General features: G+C 50.4%; 1 protein-coding gene across 1 annotated transcript; it reads left to right on the top strand.

Annotated features, from left to right (window-relative positions):
* Positions 1-692: 692 nt before the first annotated feature.
* Positions 693-3,253, top strand: LOC124649707 (probable polygalacturonase At1g80170). The gene is made up of 9 exons (XM_047189292.1): positions 693-1,017; positions 1,118-1,249; positions 1,346-1,516; positions 1,622-1,648; positions 1,762-1,969; positions 2,256-2,337; positions 2,436-2,544; positions 2,644-2,760; positions 2,840-3,253. Exons 1-9 carry the CDS (start codon positions 856-858, stop codon positions 3,074-3,076), a joined length of 1,245 nt encoding a protein of 414 aa, XP_047045248.1. The 5' UTR covers positions 693-855; the 3' UTR covers positions 3,077-3,253.
* Positions 3,254-20,474: the final 17,221 nt, after the last annotated feature.

Raw genomic sequence — 20,474 nt, 5'->3', positions numbered from 1 at the left:
TCGCGTTTATAGATCGCGCGGCAGCCGACGCGGCAAGTTTCCCGCGCGGGATAGCGCAAAAGCGCGGGCGCGGTAAAGTTTTTAGCGCGCGCCTTTTTCGCGCATCCGCTGGGGGTTCGCGTGGGTGCCGCGCGTGCCAAACTGGCGTTTTTTTGCCGCGTGCGCCTTTTGCCGCGCTTGTTGGAGATGCTCTAATGTTAACTTGAAGTTCACCTAAATATTTCTGGAATTTATTTCAGTCCATGTGTATAACCAAAATCTATTTTGGTGTCTACCAAAATCACTGAAAAAATGGTGGGATCAAATTGCCTGAGTTTTTTTTTTTTTTTGACAGGAAATTGCCTGAGTTACACACGGCTCGAGCATAAACACCGGCACGATCGGCCGTTTCAGAACAACCACTAGTGACGCGAGAACTATTGCATGCATTGCTGCCGGGATCCTATACCCGCGCATAGGAAGATACCTTTCCATCTGATGAATAACTTGCCAACCTAAATAAATCAACACAGTGCATTCTAATCACGACATGGATATCATCAATCAATCAAAAGCACAACTATGTGTTTCCCAACTCACACAGGCAGCTAAAATTACCTGTTGCTACATGCAGAAATCTCGCGATATCGGCCGACAAAAATCACGGAAGACATTGACTTGCTTCGTGCCTTCCTCCCGGGGGCAAAGCATGCCAGGTACAAGAGCGGCACATGCTAGGTGTCGTGCAAGCAATTCGCTCCCCTCGGCCGCCCCCTTCTCGCCGCTTCCCGTGGAGCCTTCTTTATGCCGCTGCCGCTCGGCGCCGGTGCGGCGGTGCGCGGCACGAGCTAGCTGGGTGGTTTAATCGGTCCGGCAATGGCGCCCGTGACGTCGAGGAGTCATCTGTCCGTGCTGCGTGGGTTCCTGGCGCTCGCCGCGGCGGTCTTGTGTTTCTCCGGCGACGCCGCCGAGGCCCGCGTGCTGCTCACCCTCGACGACTTCGGCGCCGTCGGCGACGGCGTCGCCAACGACACCCAGGTACCAGATACAGTTATCCGCTAGTCATCGTTCTCGGCGTGATTGATTGAGTTCCTGACGACTCGGCGCGCTGCTCTGTTTTGTTTCGATCGGTCGTCAGGCATTCCTGGACGCGTGGACCGCGGCGTGCGGCTCCGAGGAGCAGGCCGTCCTCGCCGTGCCCGCCGCCAAGGCCTACCGGATCTGGCCGCTGCAGCTCACCGGGCCCTGCAAGAAGAAGCTCAAGCTGCTGGTACGTAAAATTTCGCCCTTATTCTTTCTTTCCCGCGTTCGTCCAGAGCCCAGACTCCAGAGTACTACGTTTGTTCATGGCGGTGGTGCTGGGTAGATTGCCGGGACGATCGTGGCGCCGTCGAGCCCCGACGAGTGGGCGGGGAGGGACTGGATGAAGTGGCTGTACATCTACGGCGTGGATAACCTGTCCGTGAGCGGCGGCGGCACCATCGACGGCGCCGGGCAGGAGTGGTGGGCGCGCTCCTGCAAGCGCAAGAAGACCCAGGTACGTAGTACGATGTCCCACCACTCAACCAGCAAACACCACACCTGTCTCCGCTCTGAAGTCTGAAACTCCCAACCATGACGCATGTGTTCCGCATTCTCGCAGCCCTGCAACACGGTGGCTCCTCCCAGGGTGAGTCCAACCGATCTCATCTCCGCTGTTAATCGCCGCCGCCAAGATCGATTCGAATCGTGTCGTGTGCTGCCGGCGGCGAGGATTGATGGCGTTCCTGTGGATGTTTTCAGGTGGTGCACTTCGAGGAGTGCAGGGGTGTGAGCGTGCAGGGGCTGACGCTGCAGAACGGGCAGCACTTCCACCTGTCCTTCACGCGGTGCACCGACGTGAAGGCCAACTTCCTCCGGGTGGTGGCGCCGGCGGACAGCCCCAACACCGACGGCATCCACCTTAACGACACCTCACGCGTCGAGATCATGGATAATCTCATCTCCGTAGGTACGTCTCACTCTGCCCCGGCGTCCTGGCCTGTGTACTTCGATGACATTTCGTCGTCGGAGTCAGATTGTGACGTCTAAACAGTACATGCATTCATGATCTGGTTCAGATGGTCAAAGATGCCATGACAGCGATATGATGTGAACGTGTATGTAGTTTGGTCTTACATTGCTGCCGATTTTTAGACTTTTATCTTGCTGAAAAGTTCTTACTAGTAGTACTGTAGTCAAATTCAGACGATTCTTTCCAAACACGATCGACTTACATTGTTGTTGCCTTTTATCAGGTGACGATTGCGTGTCAATGGTCGGCAACTGTTCTGACATCCGTGTAAGAGACATCTCGTGTGGGCCCGGCCATGGCATCAGGTAGTACAACTGAAAAGCTCAGCTGCTCTTCACTCTTCACTGAAAAGCTCAGCTACTCGGAATTAAGGATGTCCTAACAGTGATCATGTGTTGGTCAGCATTGGAAGCCTAGGCAAGAATCGGACCACCGATAGGGTCGAGAACGTGAGGGTGGACACCTGCTTGCTCACCAACACAACAAACGGCGTCCGGATCAAGAGCTGGCAGGTAACTTCGATCCCCACTCTGACAAGAACAATCTGAAAGTTTAGTCCAATTATACACTTTACAGTCTGTGCACCAAACCTATATATGTTGTTCTTTCAGGGAGGAATGGGCTTTGCTCACGACCTGAGGTTCGAGAACATCGTGATGAAGAACGTGTCCAACCCCATCATCATCGACCAGTACTACTGCGACCAGCCAACGCCATGCGCAAACCAGGTACTGGGGATTGCTGTTTGTTTGTCCCTAATCATCTGATGCAGAGAACTGAAGCCTTAACTCGTATGCGTGCGTGCAGACGGAGGCGGTGGAGGTGCGCAAGGTCGAGTTCGTCGACGTCAGGGGCACGTCGGCGACGGCGCAGGCGATCGACATCGCGTGCAGCGACACAGTGCCGTGCCGGGAGCTGGAGCTGAAGAACGTCAACCTGACGCTGGAAGGCGGGGGCGCAGCGTCGGCGTCATGCTACAAGGCGTTCGGCAAGGCCGTCGGCACCGTTGTCCCGGCGTCCTGCCTCGCGAGGCACGACTCTTGATGGCCGCCGTGGAATGATGTGGAGACTGTTTGTATAGTCTACCGGCATTTTGAATACAGATTCGCAAGTGTTTCTGCGTTATGAACTGAATGTTCATGACTGTTTTGATGAGCTCTAGACAACTACCAGCCACACACATGGCAAAAACATGTAAGTATGTAGATGTTCTTCCGTAACAGTAATACTTTGAGGATTGGCCAGGTTTCTGCTACTCTTGAAAAATAAATACATACAGCAGGGACCAAGATTAACACTTTGGCTGCATTGTTTTGTGGATTTTAATTTGATTTCAGTAGTAACCAAGCTAACCAAAGTTTAGGAGAATTTTGAAATGATGTTTTCTTTTTATAGTCGTGGACGTGGTGTTTTTGCTCCAATGTGCATATGCTCCCTTTTTTTTGAAATACATTTTAAACACATTTGAAATGTCAAAAAATACAAAATAAAATGTCAAATGTATATCTTCACATCCTATGGGCTAACAAAGTTGTTTCAGCAAAAATCGAGTTTCCGTGCATCCCGTGTAAAAAAGACAAAATTTAATGCTAAAATAAGGCACTTTTCAAGACATTGTTTTGTCATTTTTACACAAGACACAATAAATGTCAAATTTCTGTGAAACCTTGCGTTTGCACATAGAATATGAACATAGACATGCTAAATTTTTCCCCTGAAATTTTTAACAATTTAAAATTTGTTTTTTAGATAAAGGGAGCATATGCACATGAGATCAAAAATGCATTTCCGTGTGTTTCAAAATTAGAAAATCAACCTTTGATTTGTTTTGATAAAGGACGATTTTTTACTTAAAAGGTTTAAGCATTACAGCCAATATCTACATAACCGAGATGCGCACAACAGCTTAACATAACATCCACAATTCTCGAAAAAATAACTTAACATCCACCGTACAAACCATAGAAGTAAAAAAACTCAATACACGTAATCAAATGTGATACTGTATTGACACCTAAGGAGGAGGGGGGCAGTCCTAAGATTTCCCTGCCACATATGTTGGATGATGAAATCCCTAGCAGTGTCCTCCAACCGGGTAGACACCATTCCCGTGTGTATTCGACGAGTCTCCCGTGAGGGGAGCCTCACGGAGGAGAGAGAGGAGGAGCCATGGGGCGAGGAGTCACCGGGATAGAGTCACACGAGTTATCCAGTTTCAGACCTCGCAACGACGGTGAGATCCTACGTGCTGCTATAATTCACAATAAAAGCTCTGGATCTAGCGTTACAAGGTAGAGATTGTAGGGATTCGTAGCATAGAAAACAAAAAAAATTGTACCGCAAGGACGAATAACAAGCCAAGATCTAATCTAGTAGTTGGTAGCAACGAGGTGAAGATCAACATACCCTTGGAGATCGCTAAGCATTAACGAGATAGATCTCGTGGTTGATGTAGTCGATCACTTGCCGCTTGCAAAAGCGCGTAGAAGATCTTGACGGTGCTACAGTCGGGAAACACCACCGCACTCGGTCACACGTACGGTGTTGATGAAGACGTCCTTCTCCCCGTTCCAGCGGGCAGCGGAAGTAGTAGATCCTCCTCGGAATCCCGCCAGCACGACAGCGTGGTGATGGTGGTGGTGCAGACCTCCGGCAACGCTTCACCGTAAGCACCGCGGGAGAAGATGGAGGAGGGAGAGGCTAGGGTTTGGGAGAGGGGGCACTTGGGGCGCCGGCCTTGGGTGCCCTTGGGTGGTGTGGCTGCTGTGGTGGCCGGACCTTCCCTCTCCCCTTCTTTATATAGGTGGAACCCCCTAGGGTTTGCCCCAAAACCAATTTGAAGTCCAACTCCAAAACTGCCATAATTAGGGAAACCTAGAAGGAGTGGGATTGCTCCCTTTCCTTGTGGTTTGGCCGATCAAGGTGGTGGAGTCCACCATAGACTCCACCCTCCCTTGGTTGGCCGGCTAGGGTTGGTGGATTCCACCCGAGACTCCACCTTCCACGGTGATTTATTATGGATGCTTCTAGAACCTTCTAGTACCTTCCATAAATGCACCGGATCATTTCCAAACTTAGAATATGACTTCCTATATATGAATCTTATTCTCCGGACCATTTCGGAACTCCTTGTGATGTCCTGGATCCTATCCGAAACTCCGAAAAAAATTTGAACTCCATACCATATTCATATCTACTTAACAACATCAAAACCTTAAGTGTGTCACCCTACGGTTCGTGAACTATGTGGACATGATAGAGCCACTTCTCCGATCAATAAATAATAGTGGAACCTGGAAATCCATAATGGCTCCCACATATTCAACGATAACTTCGTGATCGAAAGAACCATGCACATGCACATATAACGATTCCCTTTGTTGTGCGGTACTTTACTTATCCGAGGTTTTGATCATCGATATCTATATACCTAGTTCAACCTCGTCTTCGATAAGTACTCTTTACTCGTACCGTGATATGGCATCCCTTGTGACCTAGTCACATGCTTGCAAACTAATTGGATGGCATTCCACTGAGAGGGCCCAGAGTATATCTATCCGTCATTTGGATGAACAAATCCCACTATTGATCCACGTGCTTCAACCTATACTTTGTTAATACTTAATGCCACTTTTATAACTACCCATTTACGAAGTAGTGTTTGATGTCATCAAAGTATTCGTTCGGTGTAGGTGATTAGCATGATCTCATGGTCTAAGGAATAAGCTACTATGTAGCTAAAAGCTTGTAGCAGAACGAACTAAACGCCCTGATCATATGCTATGCTTACTATAGGTGTATATCCATCACATCATTCACTTAATGATATGATCTTTTATTAATAATATCCAATGTTCATGATCATGAAACTATGATCATCTATTAATCAACAAGCTAGTTTAACAAGAGACTTACTAGGGACTCTATTAAGTTTACAAAACACGCAAGTATTACTGTTTCAGGATAATACTATTATAGCATGGGATGTAAAAAATTATCATGAACACAAGGATATAAATAATAACTATTTTATTATTGCCTCTTGGGCATATCTCCAAGAGAGATTCTACCGGATATGATTAAGCATAAACTACGTAGGATATTCCTTGTTGTGCACGTCCAGGATCCGACCTACCTTCACCAGGGCATGGGCCGGATCGAACACCTGGTCTCCGGACCGGATCCTTCCTTCTTTAGTTTTCGGCAACTAGGCCACGCGGACAGGGCCATAGTCCTCACCACCATCTATGGGCGACCCGTGCTTACCGAAATTAAGGGGCTTTCGCGGTATACTTAGTTAGCATATCCACAAATATTTCCGTAAATAGATCGCGGTTCTCGAAATGTCGAAAAAACTACCATGAAAGGAGCAAAACGGTGCACCGGTAGCTAACCTACAAGACATTTTTTATCATTAAAAACCTTATCAATTTTTACATAGCCAAAGCCACGAAATAACAGCAAGCGCTTACACTCTAATAAGTATTTAAATCTATGGTCCACCCATTTAGCCAATTGCCAGTAAATAATAGCAACGCTACGAGACGGGTATAAGGTAGAACATATCCGGATAATTGACCATATAGATTAGAGATCTGACATTGGAAAATAAGTGTTTTATAGTATCTTTCTGATTGCAAAAGACACATTGTGTACTTCCCTGCTAATTAAGTTTTGCAACGTTATCCTTAACAAGAATCGCCCCTCTACGAAAATATCACACAAAAACCATCATATATTGCATAATAACCAAAATAACCCATAAATAGAATAGAAGTCAACACAATTAGCAGGTCACATCCTATGAGCTGTGTGAGGTTGTGAGTCATGTATCACGAGATGTGAATGTGCGAGGACAGATGATGCACGAAGGACGATATCGAAGCGATCTGATATTGGGTTGAGTCACAAACAGCTATGGAAGTTGCGACATCAAGCTAGCCCAGTAAATACTTCAATCTAGTTTTGGTTAACCAATCCATTTTCGATTATTAATCAATAAAGCCAAGAGACAGTGTTAGCGTTTTACTAAACGTAAGTGTAACCATAACAATAACCAAAATAGACCAAAAAATGGTTTTTATTTCAATTCAGTTATGCACAACCATAATCGTTGGTACATACATTGAGCATCGCCGAATGGCTGAGGAAAGGAAGCAAGATCAAAGCATATCACATGCTTTCAGTATTATATCTTAGGTATTAACCCATTGATGTACCACCGGCTTGCAGCGAGCGGCAACGTGTATCAGGTCGTTGTTGGCAGAAGGATCTCCAATGTCTCGGGTGCGACCCCAAAGGGATTCTCCTTCGGAGGAAATCCTGTCAGCAGAAGAGGTGGCCGCGCGAGCAGTTCTTAACACACCTATAACTCCGGGCCACGCCGCAGATCTGGAGGCTCTAGAGACCGCCAGAAAGGAGATGCTGGCCACAGCCAAGAGGCTCGCCGACACCGAAGCTGCATTAAAGATAGGAAGGGCAGATCATGCAGCCTGGCTGGAAAACTTCGACAGACAGGACCGCGAGATTACTAACACACTCGAGCACGTGAAGAGCATGAGGGCTGAGTGGGAGGTAAAGATGACCTACGCGCAGGCGGAGGCTGATCGTATTATCAGAGAAGCAATTCCGCCTCGCAGGATAGCCTTCAACACGCCCGCAGTTCACCAGCCGCTGGAAACTCCAAAGGACAACATGCTGAAAGCAGCGGAATTGCTGAAGAAGAAGGACGAAGAAGTTGATATCAACCATCTCCGCACACTTGTCGCTTCAGCAATGCAGCAGCAGAGCAAGGCAGATACTTCCCGCAGGTTGGAATCCAATCCGGATAACTGTGTATCCACCGCGCAGAAGGACGCCCGCGCCGATCGGCATCCCGATGATGAATCACACACCGGATCCTCAGAGCGCAGAAGAAGGGCCAGGGAACACCCAAATCCGATCCCCGTCCCATCACGTACGCCTCCGTCGGATCCAAGAAAGGGAAAGGATGCGATGTACTCCGGACGAGACAGATACCGCAACCCCTCTCCTCCGCCCAACGGTTACCCGCGACCCCCTCGCCGCCGTAGTCCAGCCGGAAACACCAGGCCCATAGGGCACGGTGCGATTGTTATCCGCGACAACGTGCTGCCAAGAAACAGAAACAGGGAGCGTTCGCCGGAACCTCGCCGGAATCAGAACAATGTTCCTGAGCCCGAGCCCAGAAGGAGTCGGAATGAAGACCGCGGTCCAGAACCCCGCCGGAACCGCGATCCAGAACCTCGCCGGAGCCGCGACCCAGAGCCTCGTCGAAGCCGTGACCCGGAGCCTCGCCGGAATGACCAGGGCAGCCAGCGCCAAGGCGAAGGCAGCCACAGAAGCCGGAGTCAGCACCAGGAAGGTCGTGGAGATTCAGATGGCGGAAGCAAGAAGTCAGACCGCCCACCTCGCAGGTCTCCCTCACCACCACCTAGCGGTGGCGGTGGAGGTGGAGGCGGAGGCAATGGCCGGAGATCTCGCTCGCGCTCAAAGTCTCCCCGCCACGGCTCGCGCGACGCACGGGACCGCCTTAACGAGTACAGAACTGATTACATTGGCCCGAAGTGCTTTGGCAGGATGATTCGAGAGGAACCAAAGCCAAGGAGCTCCCTCAAGCTACCCGGAAATCTAAAGCATTATGATGGCACCGAAAGGCCGGATACCTGGATTGAGGACTACTACAATGCAGTAACCTTCGCCGGAGGAACCCCTAACATCGCCTGCCGCATGCTCCAGTTGTACCTTGTAGGACCAGCCCGGATCTGGCTCAGCGACCTCGAGAAGAACTCCATCTTTTGCTGGTTCGACCTGAAGACCGCTTTTGAGAAACACTTCAGGGGCACCTACAAAAGACCTGCCACAGCAAGCGACTTGCAAGCTTGTATCCAGAAGAAGGGAGAAACCTCAAGAAACTTCCTCACACGATGGTTGGCATGCAGGAACGAGTGCGAAAACGTCGATCACACCACTGCCATGTACGCCTTTATTGGTGGACTGCAGAGAGGAGGATTGCTGAGGCATAAGCTTACATGTTTGGCTAACGCCAACAAACTGACTTTGGATGAGATGATCTCCATTGCCAGTGATCACACCGCCGCCGATGACGACGCAGGCGGTGATATCGCAGCTACAGCAATCCCCCTGCACCAGCAAAAGAAGAACCGTGATAACGGTAACAACAGCGGCCACAAGCGCAAAAACCCTGATGACCAGAAAAGTGGCGGATCCCAGATGGTCGCCATGGCGTTCCAACGCGGAGGTTCAGGAGGCGGAAGAGGACGCGGCCGTGGAGGCGGAGCCGGCAGGGGTCAGCAGCATGGCACTGAGGTCACCGCTGGCGGATCCCGCGCCCCGCAAACCTACGAGGAGTACGGAGACATGCCCTCGCCCGGCCCACTTGGATCCGGCTACGGGAAGTCCACTCATACCAACCGCAACTGCAAGTGGGTCAACGACCTCAAAAACGACCCGGAGGCAGGATACAAGCGAGCCCGGAAGCACCGCCCACGCGGCAAAGGAGGCAAGGGCAAGAACAAGGACAAAGAGGAGGACAGCTCCGAGGCGATGGACGAGGATGATAACTCGCCGGATCCCAAAGCCGGATCCGCAGGAAAATCCAACCCCTTCGAGAAAAAGAGCGTGGGGGCTTACCACACCTTCCTCGGAACCCCCACAGTCCGTGCTACAAAATCAGCTACCCGGATCCTGAACGCCACAGTTCCGGCTGTGCCGCAAGACGTCGGTGGTCGGAAGTTCCGTGCACATTTGATAGGGAAGATCATCCCGCCATTGTGCCAAAAGAATACTATGCCTTGGTTGTGAGTCCCCGCATAGACGGGTATGACTTCTCCAAGTGCCTCATGGATGGCGGAGCCAGCTTGAACATCATGTACCTGGAGACTCGGAGCGGATGAACCTCACCAAGGAACAGCTCAAACACAGCACCACCGAGTTTCACGGCGTGGTTCCGGGTAAGAAGGCGAACTCCCTCGGCAGCATCACACTTCCCGTGGCTTTCGGCGATGTTCATAATTTCCGCGAAGAGAAGATCACGTTCGAAGTTGTGCCCTTCAAGAGCTCCTACCATGTCATCTTCGGCAGGCCCACCTACCACAAGTTCCACGCAAGGGCGTGCTATATCTACAACAAGCTCAAGATGCCGGGTCCCAATGGTATGATCACCATAACCGGAGACTACAAGAAGGCTCATGAGTGCGAGTTGGGCGAAGCCGCCTTCGCAGAGTCTGTCATATCCGGAGAAGAGCTGAAAGGCTACAGGGCCGCGGTGGATCCGACTGAGATGCAGACCACCAAGAAGCAGATCTCCGAGCAGAAAACCTCTTTCAAGCCCGCGATAGAAACCAAGAAGCACGACCTCATTCCGGGTGACTCTTCCAAGCAGGTTTCAGTCGGGGCCAACATGGACCCCAAATAGGAAAGCGCGCTCGTCGAGTTCCTCCGCGCTAACATGGATATCTTCGCATGGCAACCTTCCGACATGTCCGGAGTACCTAGGGAACTCGCCGAGCACTACCTCAACATAAATCCGGGGCTAAACCGAGTGAAGCAAGCTATGCGACGCTTTGGAGATAAGAAGCGCCGCGCCATAGGAATGGAACTAGCAAAGTTACTAGAAGCAGGTTTTGTAATAGAAGTTATCCACACCGATTGGGTCGCGAATCCCGTCCTTGTACCCAAAAAGAACACCGAAATACTAAGAATGTGCATCGATTACTCGGCTTGAACAAACATTGCCCGAAGGATCCGTTTCCCCGCCGCGCATTGACCAAGTCATTGATTCGACGGCGGGGCGGAACTGCTGTGTTTTCTTGATGCGTATTCCGGTACCATCGGATCCGGATGAAGGAATCCGACCAAAAGGCGACTTCATTCATTACCCCGTTTGGTACTTACTCGCTATGTTACTATGCCTTTTGGTTTGAAAAATGCAGGTGCTACTTACCAACGTACGATGCAGCGGTGCTCGAAGGACCAAATAGGCCGGAACGTGCACGCTTACGTCGACGACATCGCGGTCATGACCCGGAAAGGATCCGACTTGATCAGCGACCTCACGTAAACCTTCGACAACCTCCGCAGGTACAAGATGATGTTGAATCCGCTGAAGTGCGTCTTTGGCGTACTCAGCCGGAAAACTCCTTGGCTTCATAGTCTCTCACAGAGGCATTGAGGTGAACCCGGAAAAGATCAAGGCAATCCTGTGCATCAAACGACCAACTTGTCTCAAAGATGTGCAACGACTAACTGGTTGCGTCGCAGCAATCAGCAGGTTTGTTAGCCGTCTTGGCGAGAAGGCGCTACCTCTGTACAAGCTGCTGAAGAAAACAGACAAGTTTGTCTGGGACGACGCAGCCGACGCAGCTCTTCGTGGGTTGAAGGAAATACTTACCTCCCCACCTATCTTGGCAGCCCCAGCAGAGTCAGAGCCAATGCTCCTTTATCTGGCGGCTACCAACAAAGTCGTCAGCCTCGTCATCGTGGTGGAGCGAAAGGAGGAAGGTCATGAATATGACGTCCAAAGACCTGTCTACTACATTAGCGAGGTATTGACAGAATCAAAGCAAAGATACCCTCACTTTCAGAAGCTAGCTTACGGAGTTTTCCTAGGCAGCCGGAAGCTGAGACACTACTTCCAAGAGCACCCAAGAATCAGCTATGAGCAAAGCTCCGCTGTCAACAATTCTCAACAACGCTGACGCAACAGGACGAACAGCTAAGTGGGGCATCGAATTATCCGCCTTCGACATCGCTTACAAGCCAAGGACGGCGGTCAAATCCCAAGTCTTGGCAGATTTCGTTGCAGATTGGACAGAAGCTCCGGATGCAAGTCTGGAGCCGGAACCATAAACATGGGTCATGCACTTCGACGGATCCAAGCAGCATCAAGGCTCAGGAGCCGGAGTCACCCTGAAGTCCCCTACCGGAGAAGAACTGCAGTATGTTCTGCAGATCCACTTCGAAGCTACAAATAACATGGCGGAATACGAGGCTCTACTGCACGGACTACGCATCGCCAAGGAAATAGGGATCAAGCACATCATTTGCTGCGGAGATTCCGACTTGGTGGCACAGCAAGTAGCCGGAACCTGGAACGCCAGAAATTCCGTCATGGCGGCCTACAGAGACGAAGTTGACGAGATCGCCAAGAGCTTCCTCGGATACGAAGTCAAGTACGTCGAAGAGACGACAATACAGCGGCAGATATGCTATCCAAGCTCGGATCCGGCAGAAAGCCAATTCCGCCCGGAATTTTCCTAGAGCATCTCCGGATACCCTCCGTGAAGGGCGCTAACCCGGAAAACCCGTAGTGGCAAGTGTCTCCGGCTAAAGAGGTGCTGGCCACCATTCCGGCTTGGACACAGCCTTTCCCGGACTACCTCATCGATCGAAGTTGCCGGAGGACGAGGTCCTCGCGCGCCGATCATCGACGAGCACGATCCTACACAATTGTTGATGGACAGCTCTACAAACGAAGCGCAACGAGGGTATTTCTCAAATGCGTCTCAAATCAAGATGGCATTGAAATCCTCAGAGAGATCCACGCAGGGGACTGCGGGCACCATGCCGCTCCTAGATCACTCGTTGCAAAAGCTTTTCGGCTAGGCTTTTATTGGCTCACAGCCAAAGAAGACGCTGATAAGATAGTCAAGACCTGCCGAGGTTGTCAGTACTACGCTACTCAACCAAACGCTCCAGCCCAAGAGCTGAAGACCATACCTATCACCTGGCCATTTGCGGTCTGGGGGCTCGATATGGTTGGTAAGTTAAAAAGATCATCTCCTGGTGGTTGCGAATACCTCCTGGTCGCTGTTGATAAGTTCAGCAAGTGGATCGAGGCCAAGCCAGTGAGAAAAGCCGACGGTGCTACGGCACTAAAATTTGTCATCAGCCTCGTAATGAGATTCGGCATCCCACACAGCATAATCACAGATAATGGCACAAACTTCGCTCAGGGGGAATTGAAGGATTACTGTGAGACAATGGGGATTCGATTGGACCTTGCATCCGTGGCTCACCCACAATCCAATGGTCAAGTCGAAAGAGCTAACGGTCTAATATTATCGGGAATCAAGCCACGCCTTGAAGAACCGCTGCGACGAGCAGCCGGAGCTTGGGCCGACGAACCGGACGCCGTTTTGTGGAGTTTGCGAACTACCCCTAACAGGTCAACAGTGGTTTACCCCTTTCTTCCTGGTATACGGATCCGAAGCCGTGATTCCCTCCGACATCATCCATGATTCACCGCGAGTTTCCGCCTATAACGATGAAACAACCGACGAGGCCGGACAGCCTATCTCGTGGACCCGATCGAAGAAGCTCGGAATCTAGCTGACCAGCGTTCCGCCATCTACCAGCGAGGCTCCGACGCTATCACGGCCGCCGAGTTCGGAAACGCTCCTTCATGGCCGGAGACCTGGTCCTCCGCCTTCGACAGGTGAAAGACCATAAGCTGCAATCTCCATGGGAAGGACCCTTTGTCGTTAGCAAAGTGCTTCATAACGGATCGTACTACCTTGTCGATTTCCGCGAGCTGAGGGATAGACCTGCTAACTGGCGCCGGAAACGCAAGCGTGAGGATCCGGATGACATCTACGATGAAACAGATCGCTCTTGGAATATCGCACAGCTACGTCCTTTCTACACTTAGCATATTTTTCCGAGTTACAAACTCTGTAATAGTTATACATGATCAATGAAATAAAGCTTATGGTTCACTCTTCGAGTCTTTTACCTCCTTTACTTGTTCATTTTAGATCGTGTATGTTTTTTCCGACTAAAACCGCAGAGCTGGATGTTTTCCGCCTAGGCGTGTATAAAAGTTGTGATTTCTAAAATCGTCCTTCAGGACGTAAGCTTAAGTTTTCTGATTAAGTTGTTATCCGTTGCGAACTCGTGGATTCCTAGTAGCGATTTCCGGCACCTATGCCTGGGGGGCTTGTTTCCGCGGTTATGGACGGATTGCCATTGGGCTTCGTCGCCGCTGGCGAGCATCTCCGGCTAAGGTTTTCCGGCTCGTGGAAGGTCAAGCGGGCAAGCCGGAAAATAACGAGATCAGCACTTGCTTTCCGACATAAAACGAAACATGCGCATAATATTAAATGGATAGCTGGATAAGTGTTTCCGCCCCATGCATAATCGTTTCGTTCCTAGCTACTTAAGAATTTAAAGTCTTATTACAAACCCTCGCTGGGGCCAAAATGATGCAACTTGTTTCATTGTTTCAAACAGGAACTCTACTCGGAGTCCTCCTCTTCGATCGCCGGTAGCCGGAGCCGTCGTCACCGTCACCGGATCCGGCTTCGTAGTCGTTTCCAGAGTTTCCTCCGGAATGCTCGTTGCTCGGACCCGGATCCTTCCCCATAAAACTCCGGCTCGCTTGCTTCCTCCTCGCGTCGGAAAACCTTCGGGCAGGTTGTGCTTGTTGTACCGTAACGAGTGATCCACTCGCCTGACAAACAGTTCTTCATAGCCTTCAGTTTCCGCGAGAAGGGCGCTCATGTCGGAACTCTCGGGGGCTCCGCGTGCGACTTGCGCCAGATTGAGTGAGGGAAAGAAAGCCTTGCAGGTGGCCAGGACCAAGGAGGCGGCTCCGCGCGCCGAAGATTTCTGCCGGTCCCTGATGAACTCCGGCACCTGTCGCATAAGATTGGTCATCGTATCGATGACTGAGGTTTTGGCCTTCTTTAGCGATAGAGCCGTGGCAATTCCGCGACAGGCTCCAAACAGTGCATCAATTGAGTTCCGCACTTCCTCGTATGCTTCCGTCCTCGTCTGGTTTGAATCTTTTGTCCACTCAAAGCCAAGACTTGCTGTGGAAGAAAGAGGTTCAGTTCCGTCAGAGAAAGCATGAAAGATGGTCGGAGCAATGACGCGGAAGAATGCTTACGGAAGATAAGCTTGTCAATGGCTTCCGCCTCCGTTTCCAGGGCTTTGTTCTTGGCGAGGGTGGAGATCACGCGGCCTTGGCTTTTTTCCAGCTTGTCAATCAGCTCAGCCTTCTCGCGGGAATGCTTCTCGGAGAGTTCCCTCCTCGCTTCAGTCTCTTTGCTTGAGGATTCTTTCATAAAGTTTTGGAGGGACTCGTTCTCCGCCTCAAGCACCGTGACCTTGGCGGAAAGCTCATCAAGCGAGGAGCGCTTAGCAGATTCTTCTGAAGGCAGACAAGTTGCACATATTATGCATCATGCACTATGACTTAACACAAAAAGTAAAAAATCCGGATCTTGTACCTTTCGAAGCGGGTCTCAAGCAAACTGGATAGCCTTTTGGCTGTTTTCCGCGTTCTGGCGCAGCCCCTCAATCTCCGTGATCTGCTCCAGCACATGGATGCGCAAATCTTCATGCAATTTCCGTGTGGTCTGTGACGCAGCAGGGAGTTAGCCGGATATTCAAAATCTTGGGGGCTAGCGAGGAGTTCAGTTTGAGATATAAAAATTTTAAATTTCCGTCTAAAGTACATTTTGGGAAAGCATCGGATAATACACGTTATTCGGAACTATATCACCCAATGCTTGGGGGCTAGTATTACCCGCCGCACTTCCCCGTGCTTGGCGAAAAATCCTTCAGGTTCTCCTCCAAGTCGGCGAGTTCGCGCACCTCCTCCTCCGGTTTTCCCCATACTGTGTTCAGCATGACGGAAACCTTCGCGTGACGTTCTGCAAGAGTAAGCTTTTGGAGGGACGGAGTTGGTTGGAGGTTGACGCGGGTCGCATTGGTGACTTGAAGTAGCTTGGCCTTTTGCTCCTGTTCTTCTCCGGTTGGCCCCGCGAAAGCGGAGCTCGGCTGATCAGGCGGAGGAATGGGTGAGGAGGTCCCCTTGGCGGAGTCGCCCTGGTAAACGGGATCCTCGGGAATGTCGTCGAGGTCAATGACGTCCTTCGGATCCGGCTTGCTGGCAGATGAAGCCTTCGGCGGAGCTTCCACCTCAGGAGTGATAGGGACAGAAGCCGGAGACGGCTTGACCTTCTTCTTGGTGACCCTTGGGGCCTTGGGAGGTTGGCTTCCGGAACTACAGGAAAAGCATACAAACATAAGAACAAGTGTTAAAACTGGAACTTGGATCTCAGAAAGGCTTGGATCTCAGAAAGGAGACGCTTACCCGGAAGGCTTGAAAAAGTGCTGGATGGCAGGCTGCCCCTTGTTGCTGGTATTGATCAGCGCGAGGCGCTTCTTTTCCGCCTCAGCTTTCCGAGTAGCCGCGATACTGAGTGTTTCGCGGGGCGTTTCGCTGGGGAGCTGGAAGGGGCTGGCCTTTTCCTCTTCGCAGGGCGGCTGGCTTCAGGAGCTTCCGCCTCCGATGCGGCTTCTGGATCCGGGTTACCGGTAGATGGGACTCGGAGGAGGTTTCCGAGTTCACTCTCTTCAAGCGCTTCGAGCTAATGCAAAGATAAAAACTTAGGCAAAGTTTGAAGAAAAACAATAAATCAAGTCCAGATGCCGTACCGCGGTTCCGGATCCCTCCGTGTGGATGTCTTTGTTGCATACGTGAACATGGAGTTCACGTGGGATTTTGAGGAGGAGCCGGATCCTCTTGTCAATAGCGTCGGCGGACAAGTTATCTTTTGTGGCGCGCATTGAGTCTTCGCGCCCTGTATATTCAAACATCAAGCGGTCCCTGTGTTGGAGCGGCTGGATCCGCTTGGTAAACCAGGAGAGGGTTAAATCTTTCCTCGTGAGCCCCTCCTCCGTGAGCTTGCAGATCCGCCTTACTGCGCGGTTTAGCTGAGGCGAGTCGGAGAGGTGGGGGCACTGTGTCCATGCCGGAGTCTCGTTGGCGGGGCTGTTCTTGAATGTTGGAAGTTTTTTGTCGCTCGCCGGGTCGGAGACGTCCTTCAGGTAGAAGAAACCTCCGGACCAGTACCTCGCGGATTCATGGCGATCGGTGTGGGGGTAGACGCGACCCGGGCGGAGGAGGAAAGTGATGGATCCGCAAGTTGGCAATTCGGAAGTTTGGCGGATCTTCTCTTTCTTGACAGTGAAGAAGTATTGGAACAGAGGAAGCTCTGGAGTCACACGGAGGTGGCCTTCGCAGAGAGCGACATGGTTGCTAATGGCGAGCACACTGTTTGGAGATATATTGTGGGGTTGGAGCCCATACGTCTTCAGAATTTCTCGGAAGAAGTCTGAAGGCGGAAACGAGAATCCGCGCTCCACTAATGCTTTCGTCAGCACCATCTCGTCATCCTTAGGAGCCGGAGTTGGTTCTAGTGGAACTGACCTCCAGCTTCCGGGTTGCAGGAAACCCTCCGCCTCGAGGTTCTTCAGTCCCGTTTCGGTGGTGGTACAGGGCCACCATTTTCCCTTAGCTTCAGAATCGCGCTTCCGAGCTTTGGATTTCTTGGCAGCCTCTTCCGCCTGCTGCTCCGTCTGGCCCGCCTCGGAGGTTTTCTCCGGGTGAGCGGAGGTCCCCTCAGCCTCTTTGCCGGAATCCTTTGAAGGATCCAGCCTGATTGGGGCGAAGGGAGGAGGGGCGGAGGAGATTGGCGTCGCCATGATCGGTTCTGAGCTCGGAGGCGGAGTCGTTGAAGACATCTGAAGAAAAAGGTTGGCGGAAACTTTCCTTAGTCGGATCCCACTTCGTCTTCCCCAAGTTCATCCCTACCAACTGCGGTGCGAAAGTTGAGTTCGAGGTTTACCGTAATGGCGTGCGGTGGCCGGAGTTGCGACAGCTCGTCGGAGTTATGAACACGAAGAACACTGCGGTGGCGGGTGCGCTCCGGTGATGCTCCGGTGGTTCTCCGGCGGGTTCCGGCACGGCGGCGGAGAAACTCTCGGGCGGCGCTCGGCAGAGAGGAGAGGAGGGGGTGAATGAGGGGTAAAGGGGTCGACGGCTGGTATTTATAGGCTGAGGGAATGAGATTCGTGTTCCGCATCCTGTGGTCGGAACGCAAGCGTCGCGCCGTTGGATGTGTGACGCGTGTCCTAAACCCTAGCAGTAAAAATGGCAAGAGATAAGTTACCGCGCAAATCGCGCAAAAATGGCGCCAGAATTGGCGGAACCGTTTGAGTCTTTTTAAGATTCCGGGTAACTACGTGAAGATAAGTTGTCTCTCATTCGAGCAGGGAGTAACCCGGAGATGCTCTTTTTAACGTCGATGGATGAAGTCCCGCGGGGTGGGAGCATTTTCCGGCTATAAGTTGGAAAAAAGAAGAAAATGCAAAGTTGGAGCTCTTCAAGTTTCTCCGCGTTACCAACGTTTGCCGGAGATTATAATGAACTAGCAAGGCGGAAACCGCAGGCGAAACTCGGAGAACTCGGGGGCTACTGTTGTGGGTATACTTCATAGGTGTACCATCGACAGTGCCTAGATCCGGCAAGCCCGGGTGGCCCACAGACGGTGATGAGGCATGTGGCCCATCGGGCGGCCCAGTTGCTGTTGATCATGAAGGAAGAAGTCCAGTCCAGGATCAGCAGGCCGGATCCGTACCGACATAGGGGTAACCCGGATCCATGGAGGCCCATGAGGAACCCGGATCCAGTACGACGTATATGGAAGGCGGATCCGTGACGTGCACGGCAAGATATTGTACCGTAGTAGGGCTGTCTGTAATCCGGCTAGGACTCTCCGTGTAAACCCTAGATCCGTGCGCCTTTATAAGCCGGATCCCGGGAGCCCTAGAGGCACAACGACAACTCATTGTAACAACGCGAAAGCGCCCAGATAATTCCAGACAAGCAGCAGTAGGCCCTGTCATCGTGCAGGTGTTCCGAAGCTGGGTAACTCGCGTACCACCGTCCCGTGTGCACTCCGCCCTATGGCCCCTACTTCTTCTCCCCCTCGTGAGGATCCCTCCTCCGAGGTACCGTCGATTAGGCAACGACACACATATTAGTATGGCACGGCATATAAGGATGGCACGTGAGTTGACAACCCTCGAAAAAAAAGCTCCACACCACAAGACAGCTATAACTCAATGGCATCCTCAAAGGAAGCACCACGCTACGGCAATCATGGAATATCACATGTTTTAATTAGGTGAGAGATGAAAAAATTGAATATGGAGGAGAGAAGAAAGTCAGAGGTTGAGAGTTGAGACATAATAGGAGCGAAGAACATACATGAAGATAAGGCAATTATGTTTCTGAATATAGCCACAATAGATTAATGAAGTATCTTAATTACTAACATCCAAATCTTGACAACAATAAGGCTAAACATATCAGCGACAAAACTTCCAGCTCAAGCGCACAACTATTTTACTAAGAAATATAAAGATGCTGAAAAAAGGATCCCAAAATTTATCATCATCATGGAAAAAAAACCGCACACATATTAAGTTCCAGAAGCTTATGGCTAAAACTAAATATTGCAAGGCCCATAGTAGCCAAGCTGACTTCCCTTTTTTGGGTCATTGGCGCGGCTTTACATGAAGTACTTCTCATTCCAGTGTGCAGAATAAAAATGTGTCTTTCTACAAGTTCAAAGGTTATAATTCATGACTAGGTGACTAGTTAGTTCTATAGATTGAGATGCTCTTCTAAATTTCTTTGATTCACTTAACCTTTGTTCACTTTAGATGACACCATACTTTTTGGCTTCCATGCAAATTGTAAGTTGTTTCATAAATTTTAATTTTTTTCAAAATGTTACAAAATATTTTGTAGAATCTTTAGTATTTTAGAAACAAACTAAAATTTTAAAAATATAAATCCTTCCATTAAACTGATTTAGATGTGTCATTTCTATGCTATTATCATAGCTGAGTTAATGACCCTTGAAACTTATCTTCTATGAAATGAATTGTGTATTTCTACTATTATTTTATTGGGTAAGTAATCGAGCGATCTTTTCTAATAAATTTCTCCACAACAGCAACAAACTTAACAACTAGGATCAAAGAACATGTAGAGTTTCAATAGTTGATTAAGATAACCTGCAATAATATAAGGTCCTTTAATTTATAATCCATTGGATCATTATCCGACCTACTACACTTATGACTTGCTTATTTATATAACTATTCTCGTCTAGGTGGCACCTAACCTACACAAATTTGTTGAGATATTTCTTTGATACTCATGTATTTGATAAACCACTCTTATTTAACCATTCTGACACCCCCTCCCGCTACTAACCTATCCCCGGCAACCAATTTTTCCCTTAATATTTCAAACTTCAAATATGACCTCTGTCGTCTAGATACAATGACAAAGCCTACATACATCCCAAGTGGCCTGACAAACGGGATTCGGTTGTCCATTTCGGTCCGCGCTGATAGGAGGATAGGGGAAACCTAGCATAGAGGCCTGACGCAATCGAACCGAGGCGTCCGCGGCGACCCATTTCCAGCCCAAATCCATGGAAAACCGCATCCACGCGCGCCCCCTCTTCTATTCTGAGGGCTCGCCCCCCAGTGGCACACAAAGCCAACCTCTCCCACGAGACGTACTCAAGTTTTC

This window comes from Lolium rigidum, chromosome 4 (genome assembly GCF_022539505.1).
Source record: "Lolium rigidum isolate FL_2022 chromosome 4, APGP_CSIRO_Lrig_0.1, whole genome shotgun sequence".
In the NCBI taxonomy this organism is placed as follows: Eukaryota; Viridiplantae; Streptophyta; class Magnoliopsida; order Poales; family Poaceae; genus Lolium; species Lolium rigidum.
This window is presented reverse-complemented; position numbering and strand designations above follow the sequence as displayed.

Bases quoted from the DNA above. Each gene is read 5' to 3' on its own strand.
- LOC124649707 (XM_047189292.1), top strand. From the start codon at position 856: ATGGCGCCCGTGACGTCGAGGAGTCATCTGTCCGTGCTGCGTGGGTTC. The intron at 1,517-1,621 runs GTACGTAGTACG...GCATTCTCGCAG, and splicing joins GCAAGCGCAAGAAGACCCAG to CCCTGCAACACGGTGGCTCC. The intron at 1,970-2,255 runs GTACGTCTCACT...GCCTTTTATCAG, and splicing joins GGATAATCTCATCTCCGTAG to GTGACGATTGCGTGTCAATG.